Source organism: Mastomys coucha, unplaced genomic scaffold (genome assembly GCF_008632895.1).
Source record: "Mastomys coucha isolate ucsf_1 unplaced genomic scaffold, UCSF_Mcou_1 pScaffold14, whole genome shotgun sequence".
Classification (NCBI taxonomy): domain Eukaryota; kingdom Metazoa; phylum Chordata; class Mammalia; order Rodentia; family Muridae; genus Mastomys; species Mastomys coucha.
The window spans coordinates 66782900-66798564 of record NW_022196896.1 but is presented as its reverse complement, the minus strand read 5'-3'; the positions used below and the strand labels follow the sequence as shown (position 1 = coordinate 66798564).

At 42.4% G+C, this 15665-nt stretch overlaps 1 protein-coding gene across 2 annotated transcripts; it reads right to left on the bottom strand.

The window, feature by feature from the left end:
* Window positions 1-1672: 1672 nt before the first annotated feature.
* Window positions 1673-13000, bottom strand: Nms (neuromedin S). 2 transcript variants are annotated; one of them, XM_031368824.1, is made up of 10 exons: window positions 12794-13000; window positions 10548-10603; window positions 10192-10242; window positions 8190-8213; window positions 8044-8097; window positions 6111-6194; window positions 5161-5196; window positions 4543-4584; window positions 3505-3551; window positions 1673-2049 (listed from the first exon to the last, which is right to left on the bottom strand). In XM_031368824.1, exons 1-9 carry the CDS (start codon window positions 12930-12932, stop codon window positions 3513-3515), a joined length of 525 nt encoding a protein of 174 aa, XP_031224684.1. In that variant the 5' UTR covers window positions 12933-13000; the 3' UTR covers window positions 1673-2049; window positions 3505-3512. The 2 variants fall into 2 exon arrangements, with proteins under 2 accessions (XP_031224684.1, XP_031224685.1); XM_031368825.1 differs by lacking the exon at window positions 8190-8213.
* Between the last annotated feature and the right edge of the window lie 2665 nt (window positions 13001-15665).

The following is a 15665-nucleotide window of genomic DNA, read 5'->3' as shown; positions in this document are numbered from 1 at the left end:
ACTGGACATTTTTATTATAAAACTGAGGATGGAACAACATACAGATATTTCCCAGAAAGTCAGCAAGTAGTTCTTGGGTTCAGGGATGATGGTGGCAGGCCCCTGGGAATTCTCCATGCAGGTTAAATGAGGATGTTTTTTGTAGACAGACAGATGAAGTCCAAAAACTACAAAGGCTGCAGGGTCAGCAGTATGACCTCATGTTTGCCCTTTTATGAAACCATACTGTCTCACACAGGTCTGGAAGACACTCTCTTTGTTACCGCATTACTGCTGCCTCCGATCTCATCGGAGACTGATGGTCAGGAGATATAAAAAAAAAAAAAAAATGTGCTTTCTGTAAAACTTTTATGCTTGAGCTTGTATAGTTCCCTTTTTTTTTCTGTTCTAAATCTGTACTACTCTATGTCACAAGAAAATGTTGGCACAGGAAAGTAGAGAAGCATATATCCACCCCCCTATGAACTTTGTAACTCAACTTCCTTGTATAATTTCAATAAAAGACTGGGGCTCAGTCAAGTCCAAGTGAGCACCCTGACTCCCGAGTTCAAGGGCTCATGAGACAAAAAAGAAAAGCCTGTCAATATTGTATCTCAATTGTGTGTTGTCTTATTTGCCTACCAGGTATGCCTAGTCCTAGATGACCCCTGACTCATGTCGAGGCTAGACCCCAACACAAGTCCACTCTACTCTGTGTTACCAGAGAAGGGTTAGCAAGAGAGCTTTCAGCTTAGATGGTGCACCTCATAAACATGACTTTGTACCTGCACTGGCCAATACCAGGCAGAGGTTGTTTTGCTCATCTCTCATGTCCTCTCATGAACTGAGATCCACTGGGGGCTTCAGAATGTAGGCCTCAGACTCAGGACAAAGGCCTAGGAATGCTAAGAATAAGGTCATAACCTTAAGATGTTTCAAAGGAAGATTTTAATACTTGAAGAGAAGCAGGAGAGACTAAAAGATGGGGGTCAGTGCCACAGCGGCTCTTCATGCTGCAGACACATCTCTTGCACCACCTTCTCCTGTGCTTGGTCTATAGAGTGTCCACATAGAAGGAGCCTGAGAAGTAAAGGCTAGGTCCCATGGTTCCCCAGCAATCTGGAGTTGTTGTTCCTTAACTTCTTGATGTTAACAATAGGGAAGTGACTGTGAGTGGGCCAGATGCATTGTGTATATAGTATGGAGCAAGTTCCTTGTATGTCCTGTAGAATGAAGAGTCTTTCGAGTAAAGTTAGAGCCAACACATGGATAACCACGTGAGTCCAAGCCCTTGTGTGCATCATCTCTTAAGTTCTCACAAAATGAATCTTGAGAAGAAGTTACCTTGACAAACCCTGTTTCACCAAGTGGGAAACAGAAGCAGTTGTTCTAATTTAGCTCTGGAGTGTCCCTTATCCAAAGATTCCTGCTTAAAGTTTGGTTACCAGTCTGTGGTACTACAATAGTGGAACCTTAAGAAGTGAAGACTAGGGGGCAGACCTTAGGTCATTGGAACCCTGCCCTCTAAAGAGTTATTGGGACCCCATCTCCTCCCTCTTGTTGATCCCCAGCTGCCACAAGGTAGGTAAAGAACCCTTTCCTTTACATGTTTTCACCATGGTGTGCTCTGAGGCCACAGAGCCAAAGCCACATGCCAGGAAGACCACAAGGAAAGAAGCCATGACCCCAAACAAATCTTCCATGCTTTTAATTAATATATACGAGGTATTTACTACAGACATAGAAATTGATATGTCACATCCACCCAACTAGAAAGCAAACAGAGTTAGGGTCTGCTATCAGGATCTTAGCTTATCCTTAACCTATGTGTTCAGTCATCAACAAGATTGTTCCATGCCCAAATTAGTAAATTCTTAGAAACCTGTTCATGGAATATACCATTCCCACAGTCTTCCAACAAAAATAAAGATTATTACATTAACACTGCTTTATTTTTTTATACAACTAAGTACTTTGGAGAGCATGAGAAAACAGAAATATGGTTAAATATATATATAAAGTAACTTGGCATTTCCTCCAAAGACGCACGCTGTCTTGTGACATGGGATTCTGCAAAACAAAAGATGTGTTCAGTTTAAGTACAGCCTTCCCCATGGTCAGGATGAGGGCCAGATGCAAGCTATTGTGGACATACCCTACAGTCACACATTGATGGGACATGCCACAAATTCCTGAATCGTTTTCCCTGAAGTTGCTGCTTCCAATATTTATGTTTGGTGTCTAACTAGGTTATTGCATTTGTCTAAGTCTTTTTGGCCTCTGAGAACCCTTACTCCCATCTTTGCTGGATAATTCCATCTGCCAGGATGATGGCAGCTTCCTCAGGCTCCTTGGACTGCTAGGGCTCTGATGCTGGCAGTAGATGATGTTCATACCTTCCTGGGACTAGATCCCCAGGAGAGACAGTGAGCAAGAGTCACTTCTAGGCATGGACTTCCTTGTCTAAAGGCCGCCTTGAGGGTACCACCTCAATATACCAGGGTACTGTTTTCTTCACAGTAGGAGTCAAATGGTGGGGGTGGGGGTGTATGGAAAGCTAACTCGGACTACATGAGGCTCTATCTTCACTTCTATCATGACTCTATCTAGAAACAAAATATTTCTGAAAGCCAGTGTTGGAGAGCTCTGCTACTCTTTTTTTTTTTTTAAGGATTTATTTATTATTATACATAAGTACACTGTAGCTGACTTCAGACACACCAGAAGAGGGAGTCAGATATCATTACGGGTGGTTGTGAGCCACCATGTGGTTGCTGGGATTTGAACTCGCAGCCTTTGGAAGAGCACTTACCCGCTGAGCCATCTCGCCAGCCCAGAGCTCTGCTACTCTGTTATTAAGGTCACAGTATACCACATCTGGGTACAAAATGGAGGATGCCTTTTCTCAGCAGGGTTTCCCCATCTTCACTGACCTTATCTGGAGAGTGTCTCTAAGTACAGCTGCCTGACCTTAGCTAGAGGATGACCCCTCACAGAGCTTCCTGCAAGTGCTGCTGGCTTTAGCACCTAAGTCTGGCTGAGCCCATTCCCACCATATGATAATTAGGTGCTGTGATATGACCAATCAGCCCTTCCCACCCATATGATAATTAGATGCTATGATATGACCAATCAGCCCTTCCCACCCATATGATAATTAGGTGCCCGCCCCACCTATAATCCCAAGAACCCTTATATACTTTTCCCCTGGTATATAAATTCATGACCCCATGGAATGATAAGATGAGCTATCTCTCTGAAGCTGACTCCTGGAAGTTCTTTTATCACACTCACAGCTAAACCCTGCTTGCTGCTTCTGCTTCCCTTGCCCTCCTGGACTGGTATGCAAGCAAAGGCTTGTAACACTTCTGGAGCTGCCTGCTTCTGCCTGATTGGGTTGAGGTTCTATAGTGCTATAGAGGAGGTGCATCCTTTCTTTGAACAATAGCATCCGCATCTGCCTCAACACCTCCAGGTCAGGCATAGACTATTTGCATAGAATAATAAAGATGCAAAGGAGCAGACCTTGCTGTCTACTGGAATTTGTTGTCAGTGTATCTTCCATTCCTAGGCTGAAAAACAAAACGTGAGTCTTAAAAAAATTGAGACACACTGCTTGGACTTTCTCCCCACTAAACACAAAGACCTTACTGTTTAACTGAGCTTTCACGTCCTAGGAGATTTACATGGCAAGTTCTCCTACATCCTCTGGGGCAATAACCATGGTCCGCACTGCTCCTGGGGACCTTACACCCATTCCCTACCTCATCTTCCCCTTTAGACTCAGCTCATGGTGAGAGGACCTGTTCTCCAGACTTCTCAGGTGGAGACTGATCAGTGACTGATTGTTTCTTAGAGTTCTTTCCAGAAAACAACATGGTAACCAATCAGGAAAATGAAAAAGGTAGAAACTGGGGAGAGGCAATAAGGATTCCCATGGTCAAAGAAGTTAGGAAAACAAAAGGGGATAGGTGGTATTTTCAATGGCATTTCCCAGAGCCGTCGATGAGTCAAGTATGCTGTGGATTGTCAGGAAGGCTGAGAGCTATGTCTTTTAATCTTGTTTTTATTTATTTATTTATGCAAGATACTAACACTAGGGATCCACAGCATACAGATTGGGGTGGTCATGGATTTAGTTAGATACTCTCACATTTTGGATGCAAACATTGAAAAGCTAAGACCTTGTGTGCAGTTAATGAATAGAGCCATTGAAAGCGCCATGTTTTTGGCAAGGACCTCTCTGTCACTTGGGAAGAAAGATGCCACCTGAACTCCTTGTGCAGTATAGTTTGAGGTCATGCATGGGTCATGCAATGCTTGGGATTGTGGGATCAGATTTACCTAATATCTGTCCATCAACAGAAGTCCCTCCCCTTAGCCCTTCAAGCTCCTAGGATAAGGATATGCTCAGCCTATGTCTTGTGTCTCTGTTTCCCATGCAAATTTGTAAGAAATGTTGACTAAGCCACACCCTCAGTGGAGGAGGACAATGCCTATCTGGTCCTTGCACTTGGGATAAGTGAGTACAATTAGAAACAGAAACAAAGAAATCTGTTATACCCTGAAAAGGAAAAATGGCCGCCCCAAGCTGGTTGTAGGATCCTGCAACACAAAAACAAAAAACGATTACATAGTTACATTCTAAGTCAAAGCTTCTTCAAAATTTCCACGAGAAGGTTTCAAAAAGGATGCAGTAGAAAGATATCCAGAAAACTTGTTATTAATGAAAATTCTCAGAATCTGCCTCAGAGTTACTAAATCTCAGGGTGGAACCCAGCTATCCCAATTCTAACTGTATTCTAATGCATGCTCAAGTCTGAGAGTCACTGGTGTTGGGGTTGGCACTGGCATAAGTATTTTTCCTCTCTCTAAGCTTGTACAATGACTTGTGAGGCCCTGAACCAGAGAGCAATTCCCTCATAACAGATGGCTCAAGTGACTGACTCATCCAGGAGAGGAGTACTAACCATGCAAGGCATTAGCCATTTTTCAGTGACCTCTTTGTACCTCAGGATAAGCCCAGGAAATACCCATTCAATACTTAGAGAAGATATGCAGGGTCCTCTGGGAAGATCTGTTCTATCCAAATGGGACTAGAAGAGCTGCAGGTTCCACACACTTCCCTGCGCTTCTTTCTAGAGCATTCTAGAAATCAGCATTATCGCAAGGTTCACATACCTTCTTGTGGAAGTCCACAGTAGTCATCCTGGAATCCTGGAAAGGAATGAAGTATTAATTAATTCATCAGGAACCACACCTGTAACCTCGGGACTGTCCTATGTGATAGTGTCCCTTCCTGGTGCATTCTAGGGGCATCAGAAGGCAGTTACATAGAAGCAGCAGGGAGGATAGATGATAGCGGAGCCAGTTGCAAGTTCCGAAAGGGAAGCTTGTTCACTCAACCGGAGTTTGGGATCTAGCTATGTTTAATTTGCTTACAACTTCAAATAACCCCGACTTTGCTGGTTTAAGCAAATTCTCAATGTCAGACCATTTTAGCATCTTCAACCTGTTTCCGGTTATAACTTGGTTTAAGAATGGAGTTAGGGTGGACCTGGAACCCTTTGTGCAGGCAGCAGGCTAGCTCACTCAGTGTTCTAGAAACCGAGCACTTTCCTGAAGTCTTACAACTTCTAGGTCTAAAGCTAGGAAGGTTCTAGACAAAACAGGACATGCTGGTTACTGCGCATGGGCTCAAGATAGACAAAAGACATTTTTTCCTTATTAACTTTTTAAACCTTGATTAATAATCTCTTAAATAATCGTTTGGAAAGATCAGCTACTGAACTTAAGGGGAAATAGTCAGATAAGGCCACAGGAAACATAGATATCACCAAGGTAGATTTCATGACGGGATGAAGGGACAAAACTGAAAAGTAACGCAAAACGAAAACAAAGAGTAAGATGAACCAAGCAAAGAGAGGAAAGGGATGGCGCTGGGCCACAGAGTCCTTCCTTGGTCCATCTGGTTACAACAATGTGGATTACAGATTAAGCAGCCAGTGTTTCTGCCCACAGCTCTCCCAACAAACTGGAGACTGAGATTCAAGAAAAGAACCGAAATGAGGCACACAGGGCCGTAGCACACAATTGCCACGGTGTTACGGCAGAAGGGAAGATGCACCTACGGGGCGCAGCAATCGCGGTAGTCTTTTCATCCTTCTGCTGGCGAGTTTGGCGGCCAGGCGCATCAATGGATGGACAGGAGCAAACTGCAACAGAGAGGCGCTGTGAGTCTCAGGAAGGCGCTGTCTGTAAGCTGTTGTTGGCAGCAGCGGAATATTTGAGAGCCCAGGGCTATGCGCGTCCTTTTTGACTCATCTCTCTTTACAAATGGGTTTAATTTTCAGGCTAAAATCAATTCCGGAGCCCAAGCTCGAAATGTTTATGTTTTCAATAAAAAGCTTGCTGGTCTCAATGCAGGTTACAATTCTAACACACCACTCAGAAATCTCCCCTTAGGATAAGTCGGTTGCTTACTGGCATTAAACCGTAAGCACTCTGTCCTATCCCTGAAACAGCCTTTGCCCTGGATCCTTCTCTTCATATGTGCTGCGCTTTTCTGGGGAGGAAGTGCCAGAGTGCTGAGCATCACACCTGCTGGGGTGCATCCCACACTCTTCCTTGCACCTGTCTGCACATTCTCAGGCAAGAACATCTGTCCCCGGAGTGCACTGGTTTAAAGTGGAACAACTAAGGCCTCTCTCCTTCCTTGGCTCTTTTCTGTTTTGTGGTAGCTGGCCTCTCTTTATCTAATTCCATACCTAGTCTTGGGAGAAACATATTTTTCTGAGCATTTGACAGTTTTAAGAATCCTCCTGAAGACTTGGGCATCCCTAAGTATATAAATAAGTGGCTTTCTCACGATGGAATTCCCATGGGATATTGTGATAGTGCATCTGATTTTCCCCCAAAGTCTAGATTTTAAGATTCTCCCGGTATTTCTCAAATGCCACCCTACATAAATCCACCCTCACAAGCTGCTTCTGAGGGTCACCCAGAGTTTTAATAAAGTTAGTTGGGTATGGTGGTGCCCACCTGTGATTTTAGCAGCAGAAGAGGGAAGAGGGCCAACCTGGACTACACAGTGAGATCTTGTGTCAAAAAAGGGGTGGGGGTTTAGCTCTATGATAGAGTGCTCATTCCACATGCAGTGGGATTTGAGCCCCAGTGCTGAAAGCACAGGTTAGAGACCATTGCTGTTGTTCCCATCCAGCGTGTGACAGCCGTGGTTAGGGTGAGGAGTGGCTTACTGTGGGAGGCAGCACTGTACAGACCACACAGCACTTTTCAAAACACAAAGGTGGAAAAGCAGTAAGGAGCATAGCAGGCTCTTGTGCTTCTGGCTAAATACATGATAATGGACAACTATTACACGTTAACCTTCCTTCTAAGCTCTGCCCCACAGTTACCTGGCAACAGCTAGGGATACCTAACTCAGTATAAAAGGGCTGCTTGCCCCCTCCTCTTTCTCTTGCTCTCTTACCTTCTTCCCTCTCTGCTCTTTCTCTTTCCATTCCTTCCTCCCCCCTCCATGTTCATGGCCAGCTTCTACTTCTCTAATCTCTGTCTGTCTGTCTGTCTGTCTGTCTGTCTGTCTCTGCCTTTCTCTGTCTCTACTCCCTCAACTCCCTTTCCCATGCACTAAATACACTCTATTCTACACATACCCATCCTATGGCTGCTACCTTAGGGGGAAGGGATGCCTCAGCATGGGCCTGCAGAGGCACCCCTTTTTCCCCACACCATACCTCACTCTACCAAACATATTCCTGATCCCTCCTCCCTCTCCCCCTCCCCTCTTTATAAAACACAAGACACCATTCTTCTGTAACTTCCCTTTTCTGCAGTTCCTTCTCTAACTGTTCAGATCTGTCTGTCACCCGCCACTCTCATCTGTGATGAGAAAGAGACCATTCTCTTCTACCCTGGGCAGGGAGGGGGAACACATGCATCTAGGGGTTCCCTGCCTATACGAAGCTGTGAATGTACACAAGTTCCAAAGGCATGAAAGGTGCACAGAAGAGCATTGGTTTTACAGGAAGTTTATAAAGTACAGACCTCAGAGTTAACTGGATGCATTGGCTTCTGAGTTCTGGAGTAGTGAAATAAAAACTAAATAGAAAAAGAAAGGGGTATGTATTAGCACCAAGGGTCACTTGCACCAGACATGACACAGAATGTGTTAGGCACTGTGAGATCCTCACCCTTTTGTATACATCCTGGTTTTCCTGGAAGAGAATTGAAAGGAAGGTTATGTGGAGTTTCACTGGAACAGGTGTCTGATGATGTTTTCAGTATAAGCCATGCTACGAGCCTGACTGGATTTACCCAAATATTATAAAACAGTTGAGACTGTGGTTGCCATGGGCTTTCAAGACTATGCTGTCTTTTATAATTCATCTCTTTTTATTCTTTCAGTCACAGGGAGGAAACTCTTTCTTGTATTTCATAAAAGTCAATAGTCTGGATAAACTCTTTTCTAGATGCTGACCTGCCTTCTCCACATTTTATATGGAATATATTTTATTTCATACTTTCTTCGGTGTCAAGTTTTACCCATGTAGCCTTTCACCTACTTTCCCCAACTATAATGCACACATCACAAGGCAGGCTGTTTTGTGTGGATCATTACTCCAGCTCCAGGACCCATCACTGCTGTGATCTCAAGCATTTCTTCTGAGTTAATGTATAAATAAATAGCTCTCTATCCACAGAACCTATTAGTCTTTTCCTGTCTAAAGTCCTTCTGATGTCAGAAGGTAACCAGACAAGCGGAGCCTGAGTGTCTGCAGGTGACATCAGTTGTTGAATGCAACCACTCCCTGAGTTGCATGATCACAGGTGCAGATCTCCTGCAGACACAGCCCTGGTCTGTGGGGAACAGAACGGGAGTACATGAGGACCTCTAGTAACTTGTCCCAAACACAGGACAGTTGGGGCAACAAGGAAGCCAAGAAGAGCCATTGCCTTTCTATTCATAATTTGAAAATATTGGAATTCTTGTTAATTGAGCAACTACTGGCTCTGTAACCAGAAATAATGGGTGTGGTAGGTATTGGGGAAATGAAAACCATAAAAGGAAATTCGTTCTAACTAGGTCCTTGCACCTGGAAGCCCCCACAATCCATTTGAATGCTGTGGCTGGCAGTGGGACAGCTGCACTTCTGCTGTCCCTGCTTATGTGGGGACACCACAGTGCTCACATGAAGAACATGGAAGTCACTGTGGTGCAAGGTAGGGAGGTAGTGCAAAGAGGTGGAGAACTCCAAATCCCTCTTTGAGGCTTGGTCCAGACACCAAGGCAATAAGAGATGCCTATAGTCATCATTCCCAAACATATGCCCAGTGGCAAATTGAAAACAAGGTGCAAGCCTGCTATCTTCACGAAGATATCACAAGAGAGAAGGTGGCCCTTGGATTTTGAGTGGGAAGTAGCTGCAACAAGAGGCGCCTAGTGGCTGTCATTTACCATGCTGAGGTCACCATTGAAAGCTCATCAAGGGTGAAGCACCCGGTCAGGGTAACTGGAGCTGTTACAGCAAGTATGCACGTGGAACAGACAAGCTAACTAAGGCACAGAGTGATCAAGACAACTGCCAGGGTTGAACAGCCTAGTCTGAGAGCCTGGGGTGTAGCTGTAGGCTCTGAGAGAGGCTGTCTAAAGATCTGAAGGGTCTGGTGCTTTTGAGAAACATTATGATGAGAGATGCGGCTGGAGTGTGTGATGCTGAGGGTTGGGGAAGTGAGTAGAGAGGAAGTGTTGCTCAAGGCTATGTTGAGAAATGTGAATTATCCAGGTCCACTCTCCCCAGTTTTCAGTTAATCAACACAGACTTTATGTCCACTGAATTGCTAGTAACTGTGACTACTATAGTTACTGTTAGGTGTGGTCCTTTACCAAGACCCACTGTGTTGGAGAACTGTTATGCCATAATGCATCAGTCTATGATATATGTGTCATGAACATAGAATTAGTTTTATTATATAGATAATATAATTTTAAGAATACACATGAAGAACCAATATTTTTGTGGTAGTTTGTATCAAAAGGAAAAACTTGATTTTTTTCCTAAAACTGTATTTTATACACACACACACACACAGAGCATCCTCTAGTAGACAGCTAAAGCATCATCTACTAAAAAGTTAGGATGTAAACATATATACTAATGCAACCACAAGAGCTAGCATATGTATTATTTTTACCTTAGGTTGGTTAGAACGTGTTTCCCTCTGCTTCAGAAAATGTGCCAGTTGCTAAAAGACAAAATGAGGAAAATAAATCAAACACAAGAATAAATTCTTTAGTTAATAGAATTCTCTTACAGCATACTTAAAACTCTAAAATTGTTCCATTTGTGAACCTTGAATTATCTCCTTACGCAAGGCAGCAAATTTCAATTCGGCTCTCAGGATGCCGTAAATGAGGCCGTGCAGCAATCACAGTGAATTTCTGCTGCAGCTAAATATCTGATCTTAAAATAATTTTAAGTGAACATTAACCACATGATATTTTCAAAGCTGGGAATACATGGAAATCTCAGTGTGGCATGATAGCATACCTCAGGATCCACAATATCCAAGCCGTCGGGAGGATCAGCTAAAGGTGGAGAAGCTCCTGGAACAAGAGATAGTCAAAACGTCAGTTCCAGAAGAGGCCAGAGCATTTGCTTCTGTACCCATGCCATAAAAAAATACGCAGAGGTCTCCATAGACTCCATCATAGAGCTGAGCAGAAGAAGCCATTGAGGAGGTAGGACTTAAGAATGTAACAGAAGGTGCTGCTAAGAGGAACGGAAAAGACAAGCTGCCTCTACCTAGTGCACTCAATTCCAAGATGTGTAACAACAGTATTTTAAAACTGCGTGTGCCTAATTAAATGGGAGTTTTTAGTCCACCTGTTAGCAAACCAAGAAAGAGAGAGAAAGCACTGAGGGGGCAAGTAAGTTTCTACTTTGGAGGAATTTGTGAGGATCAAATATCAGAAAGCAGTACCAACAAAGTATGTGTATCTAATCAGGGCTTTTAAGGCATGCAGGTACCTGTCTCTGTTCCGTCAGCACCTCCAGGAGCAGAGTTCTGGAGAGAATTGCTACTAGCATGTAGTTGGAGCCTTCTAGCTCCCTTCTGACATAAATGAACACGTCTTTTCATTTACACATGATATAACACTCAGGGGTTTATGTAGTTGAATCCATGGTCAGCACCAACAAAACAAGATTAAAGAAATACATATAATAGCTTGAACTTGTATATCTTAAAATGTGGAACAGGAGCTATATGGCTCAAGAGAAAATTATTCTAATAACAATATAATACATATACATGCATGCATGCACACACACATATACATACACACATACATGCATGCACATACACTCTCTGCAATCTTAGTCAAGAGAAAGCTAAAGCAATATTCTGGCATATTTTAACAATAATGTTCAAGCCTTGAAGAATAATACCTAACTTGGAAGGATACAAAGTAATGTAGATTTAAAGGTAAAATAGTTTTCTCTAGGAAGATTGAAATTAGGATGTATATGTTAAATCCCTTCAATTATATTGAGAACTGTCACAGCAAGAAATATTCATTGAATACTGCATACCCCTGCATATCCCAACAAGAATGCCTGGTTTGAAGTCAGATGTCAGGATGTTGCAGCTTAGGATAAAGATATTTCTTATAATTGTGATCAGTTGATAACGGAAAATACTGCAAACCAATCCCATGAGGTCTTATTGAGAGGTCTGTGTTGTTACAAAGATGAAGACCACAGGACCCTAACATCAGGAAACAAAATCAAATAGGAAAAATAGGGAGGTGGATATAAATATGTAGACAATTAAGTTAAAAACCAAAATTACAAAACCAAACCATGAACAAGATTTTATAGGAATCTAGAGGGCAGGCATCTGATTGTTGGGGGGTGAGGTAGGGGAGCGCTGTCCGTGAGCTGAACGTTAGACAAAGTCATTGAACAGAGTTTAGAAGAGGAGCTGGGAAACCACAGAGGAGACCTGGCACTCTGGAGATGTTAAGAGGATACCATGTCTCATAATGGCCGCGTGCTGCAATTACTCTTTAGGAGAAAACAAACACACTATATTTTCCCAAGGTTCTCTATGCATCTAAATCAAAATTCTAATGGAAAAGTCCAAAGAGTCCCTGTTTCCAATCATGGCTCTCCATCAATAGCCTATTTTTCTGCATTCTGTGGCAAACACCCTGGAGATGCTGATCTGATCAAGGACTTCAGACCCTTCCCCCCACTTCTTACTCCCTACAAACTGCCCAGAAACCAGAGAGGCAGCACCCGGTCAGCACCGCGGACAGCGTCCGAGGGACGCTCACCATCCATTTTCCCTGAGCTTTCTAGGTACCTGCCCCCTGCCCCTGAAATAATCTCTCTGTCTGCACAGTTGCTCTCCACTCTCTTCAGCGGCCCATCAGCTTTCAGTTTGGGGAACTTTAAACCCAGTTTTCCTCCCTGTGTTCTCCTCTCTGGTATCTCTGAAACAGACCGCTAAGCAGGGTCTTCCCCCAACTCTCATAATAGAGACCGTACCCTTCAGTTTCATCACCACAAAATCAGGGCACTCCTGGGGCAAGAATTGTTTGATCTGAGTATCTCTGAATAAAAGGGTTGTGGCTTCTCACCGTGCCCACACTCCGGTTAGATACAAGTGCCGTTCCTCGAAACAGGAGAATAGATGTGAAGGTAGGTAAAGGAAGGAAGCTCAGCTCCCTGAGAACTACCCTGCCGGGTTAAGATCTGCCTCAGTCTTCCACAGAACTCTGTCCCCTTACCTGAGGAGGGAATCTGTAGCATACAGAAGCAGTAGATGACCAGGATTTGAGGGAAGTGGGAAAGCGGATGTTTCATCTTCGAGCTCTGGATTCTCTTTGCAGACCACAGATGCGTGCTGTTCAGAGAGGTGATGAGCATTTCCCAAAGGTCCAGAGGCAGAGACGACCCTCTGCCCTGTATCTGTCCAGCCCAGGGCAGTAGGAGCCTTTATTGGCAGAATCCTAGAGCCCATTGGCTGAGCACCAATCAGCTTTGCGCAGGAGGGCCCTGGCTTTCTCATAAATGTCATGCTGGGCCCTTATTTGTAGAATAATATCCTCCGAGTGTAAGCATTGTAGAGTCATCTTTTTCAAGCCAGCAATAGAAATAAGAAGTGGAGAGACATAATTGTTATTCTATAATGGTTTGAGAAAGACTTCTGACTCAGGGAAGGCCTGTTCCCCTTTCTTTCTAAACCATAAAGCTGGACATAAATCCACAAACTCTTGCATGTGTTCCTAAGGAACTGCTTATTTTCTCATAATAACGAATGTCGTCTTCTGGTCTTTGGTGCATATAAGAACAAGTCCTGGATATAACATTACAGGAGGCCAAAGTTCAATAAGAATATTTCATTATTTCATTATCCCATGTCTGACTCACAGGAAACTCTTTTTCTAGAGTAGTTCATCAACATGACTGCCGAAGCATGACCTGAACAAGGATGATACCAACAGACATGCTAATAATGTAGATGGAAAAGCTCAGGGAATCCGCAAGTCTACACAAAGATCTTTGGGCAACTAAGGAAGGCTGAGAGTAGGAGAAATAATATGACCCAGGGGAGAGTACAACAATTAATTATCCAATATTCAATAATTAGTTAGTCCTGAAAACATATGTACAAATAACATATGGACAGAGGAGGTTTTCCTTGTATGTTTAAATATGTATATATAAATATATATAAATGTATTTGTATACATGTATATATTAGCATTTAATTAAAAAAATTAATTAAAATCGGCCATGATTTATTTGAAAGAAGGCATGGACAGATGAATGGGAAAAAAGAGGAAGTAGTCTGATTATATTATGAACTAAGAATAAGTAAAAGAAACAATTCTTTAAAAAGTAATTGAGTAACCAAAATATCACTGTCTACAGTCACAGGCAAGTGTGATGGAGCACTCCTTTAATATCAGCACTTGGGAGGCAAGGGACAGGTGGAACTCTTGTGCATTTCAGACCAGCCATGGCTACATTGAGACTTTGTCTCAAAACTAAATAAAACACATAAATAATCATAGAAATTTGCCTCTTTAAGATTATTTTTAGAATAATTTCTACAGACAATTGTTATTTCAAAGTCAGTAACTTAAAAGCCTGGTAACATGGTCACTTAATAATAAGGATGAATTGGTGTCATGTGTTCAGTTTCTACATTCTGGGAACTGTTCCCACCATCAAGCAGGCTAGTTCATAATTAACAGAGAAAACTCATACTACCCAGATGCTGTCCTAATTTTATGAATGGGGAAACTGGAGCTGGGAATTATTAAGGAACTCACTGGAGGTCACTCAGCTGCTGCAAGAAATTGACTGGAAGGGCAGCTGAGTCTGTGTGTAGGTCCACAGACAATGGGATTTGGGTTGATGAATTGCTTTTTCCAAAATGAACCCTTTGGGGATTACAAGAGATAGAAAGAAAATAAATTAATGAAATCATCTGCTTCTTGCCAGAATGATCACACATATGTCATAAAATATTTTAGGGATTTTTCAATATATATATATTGAAATATATATATTGAAAATATATATATATTCACAAATATATATATATTCACAGACATTTATATAATGAAATATATATATATATATATATATATATTCAATTTACCCTTCTAGAGGTTACATGATAGTCAATTGATCATTACAATGTACTTCAAATGTGTTAATACTTGTTTCTCTTTGATGCAACTTTCTAAATTTTATAAATTGCATTAAAAGTTGACTCAATTTACAGAATTTCATTTTAAATGAATGAACTTTGTAAGAACAATTCTGATCAGTTGCAGTTCTCGGACTTCATCACAGAAGTTTATTCAGTGGTCGACAGTCAATGCAGATACTCACTCATGGCTGGTCAAAATACAGAGAATATATGCTTGTGGAATGCTCAGTCACAAATGGGACATTCTCCCTCTTCCCCAAAGTCTTAAGAACCACAGAGAAAGAGGGCAAAGACCATGAAAGCCAGAGGTTGGGAGGAGCACGCTGAAAATGTGCCATATGGGACCACGGCACACATGAGCTGAGGTGACCTGCTTAAGGCCTGCACAAGGTCAACCCAGTCAGTATTCTACCTCACTATCACATGAGAGCACTATGGAGAGTTGACCACTTCTGACAGAGAAACAGTTTTCTTTGTGGCCCTGGTAGGTATGCTGATAGGTATGCTCCAGTAGCTGATCCCACACCTAGCAGTGTGTGGAAAGTACAAACTGGAATCATTTGGTTATGATTAAAACCAAACACAAAGTTGGTAAGGGGGTAGGGATATGTGATGGTTACTCTTGATTGTCAACTTAGATACATCTAGAATTACTCAAAACCCAAAATGGCTAGGCCCACCTACAAGGGATTTTCTTCATAGTTAAGTTGTGTTAGGTGAGAAGATGCACTTCTAATCCAGAACTGAACACCAAGTGAGACATCTAGCCTCATGGACTGAACACTCCTTAATTCTTGGGCTTTCTATTTGTAAGCAGCTATTGTTAGACTACCTGGACCAGCATTTGCAAGCCATTATAATAAATTTAATTATCAATTATTATTATTAAATTATATAGACTATTGAATTATATAATAATTTATAAAATTATATAC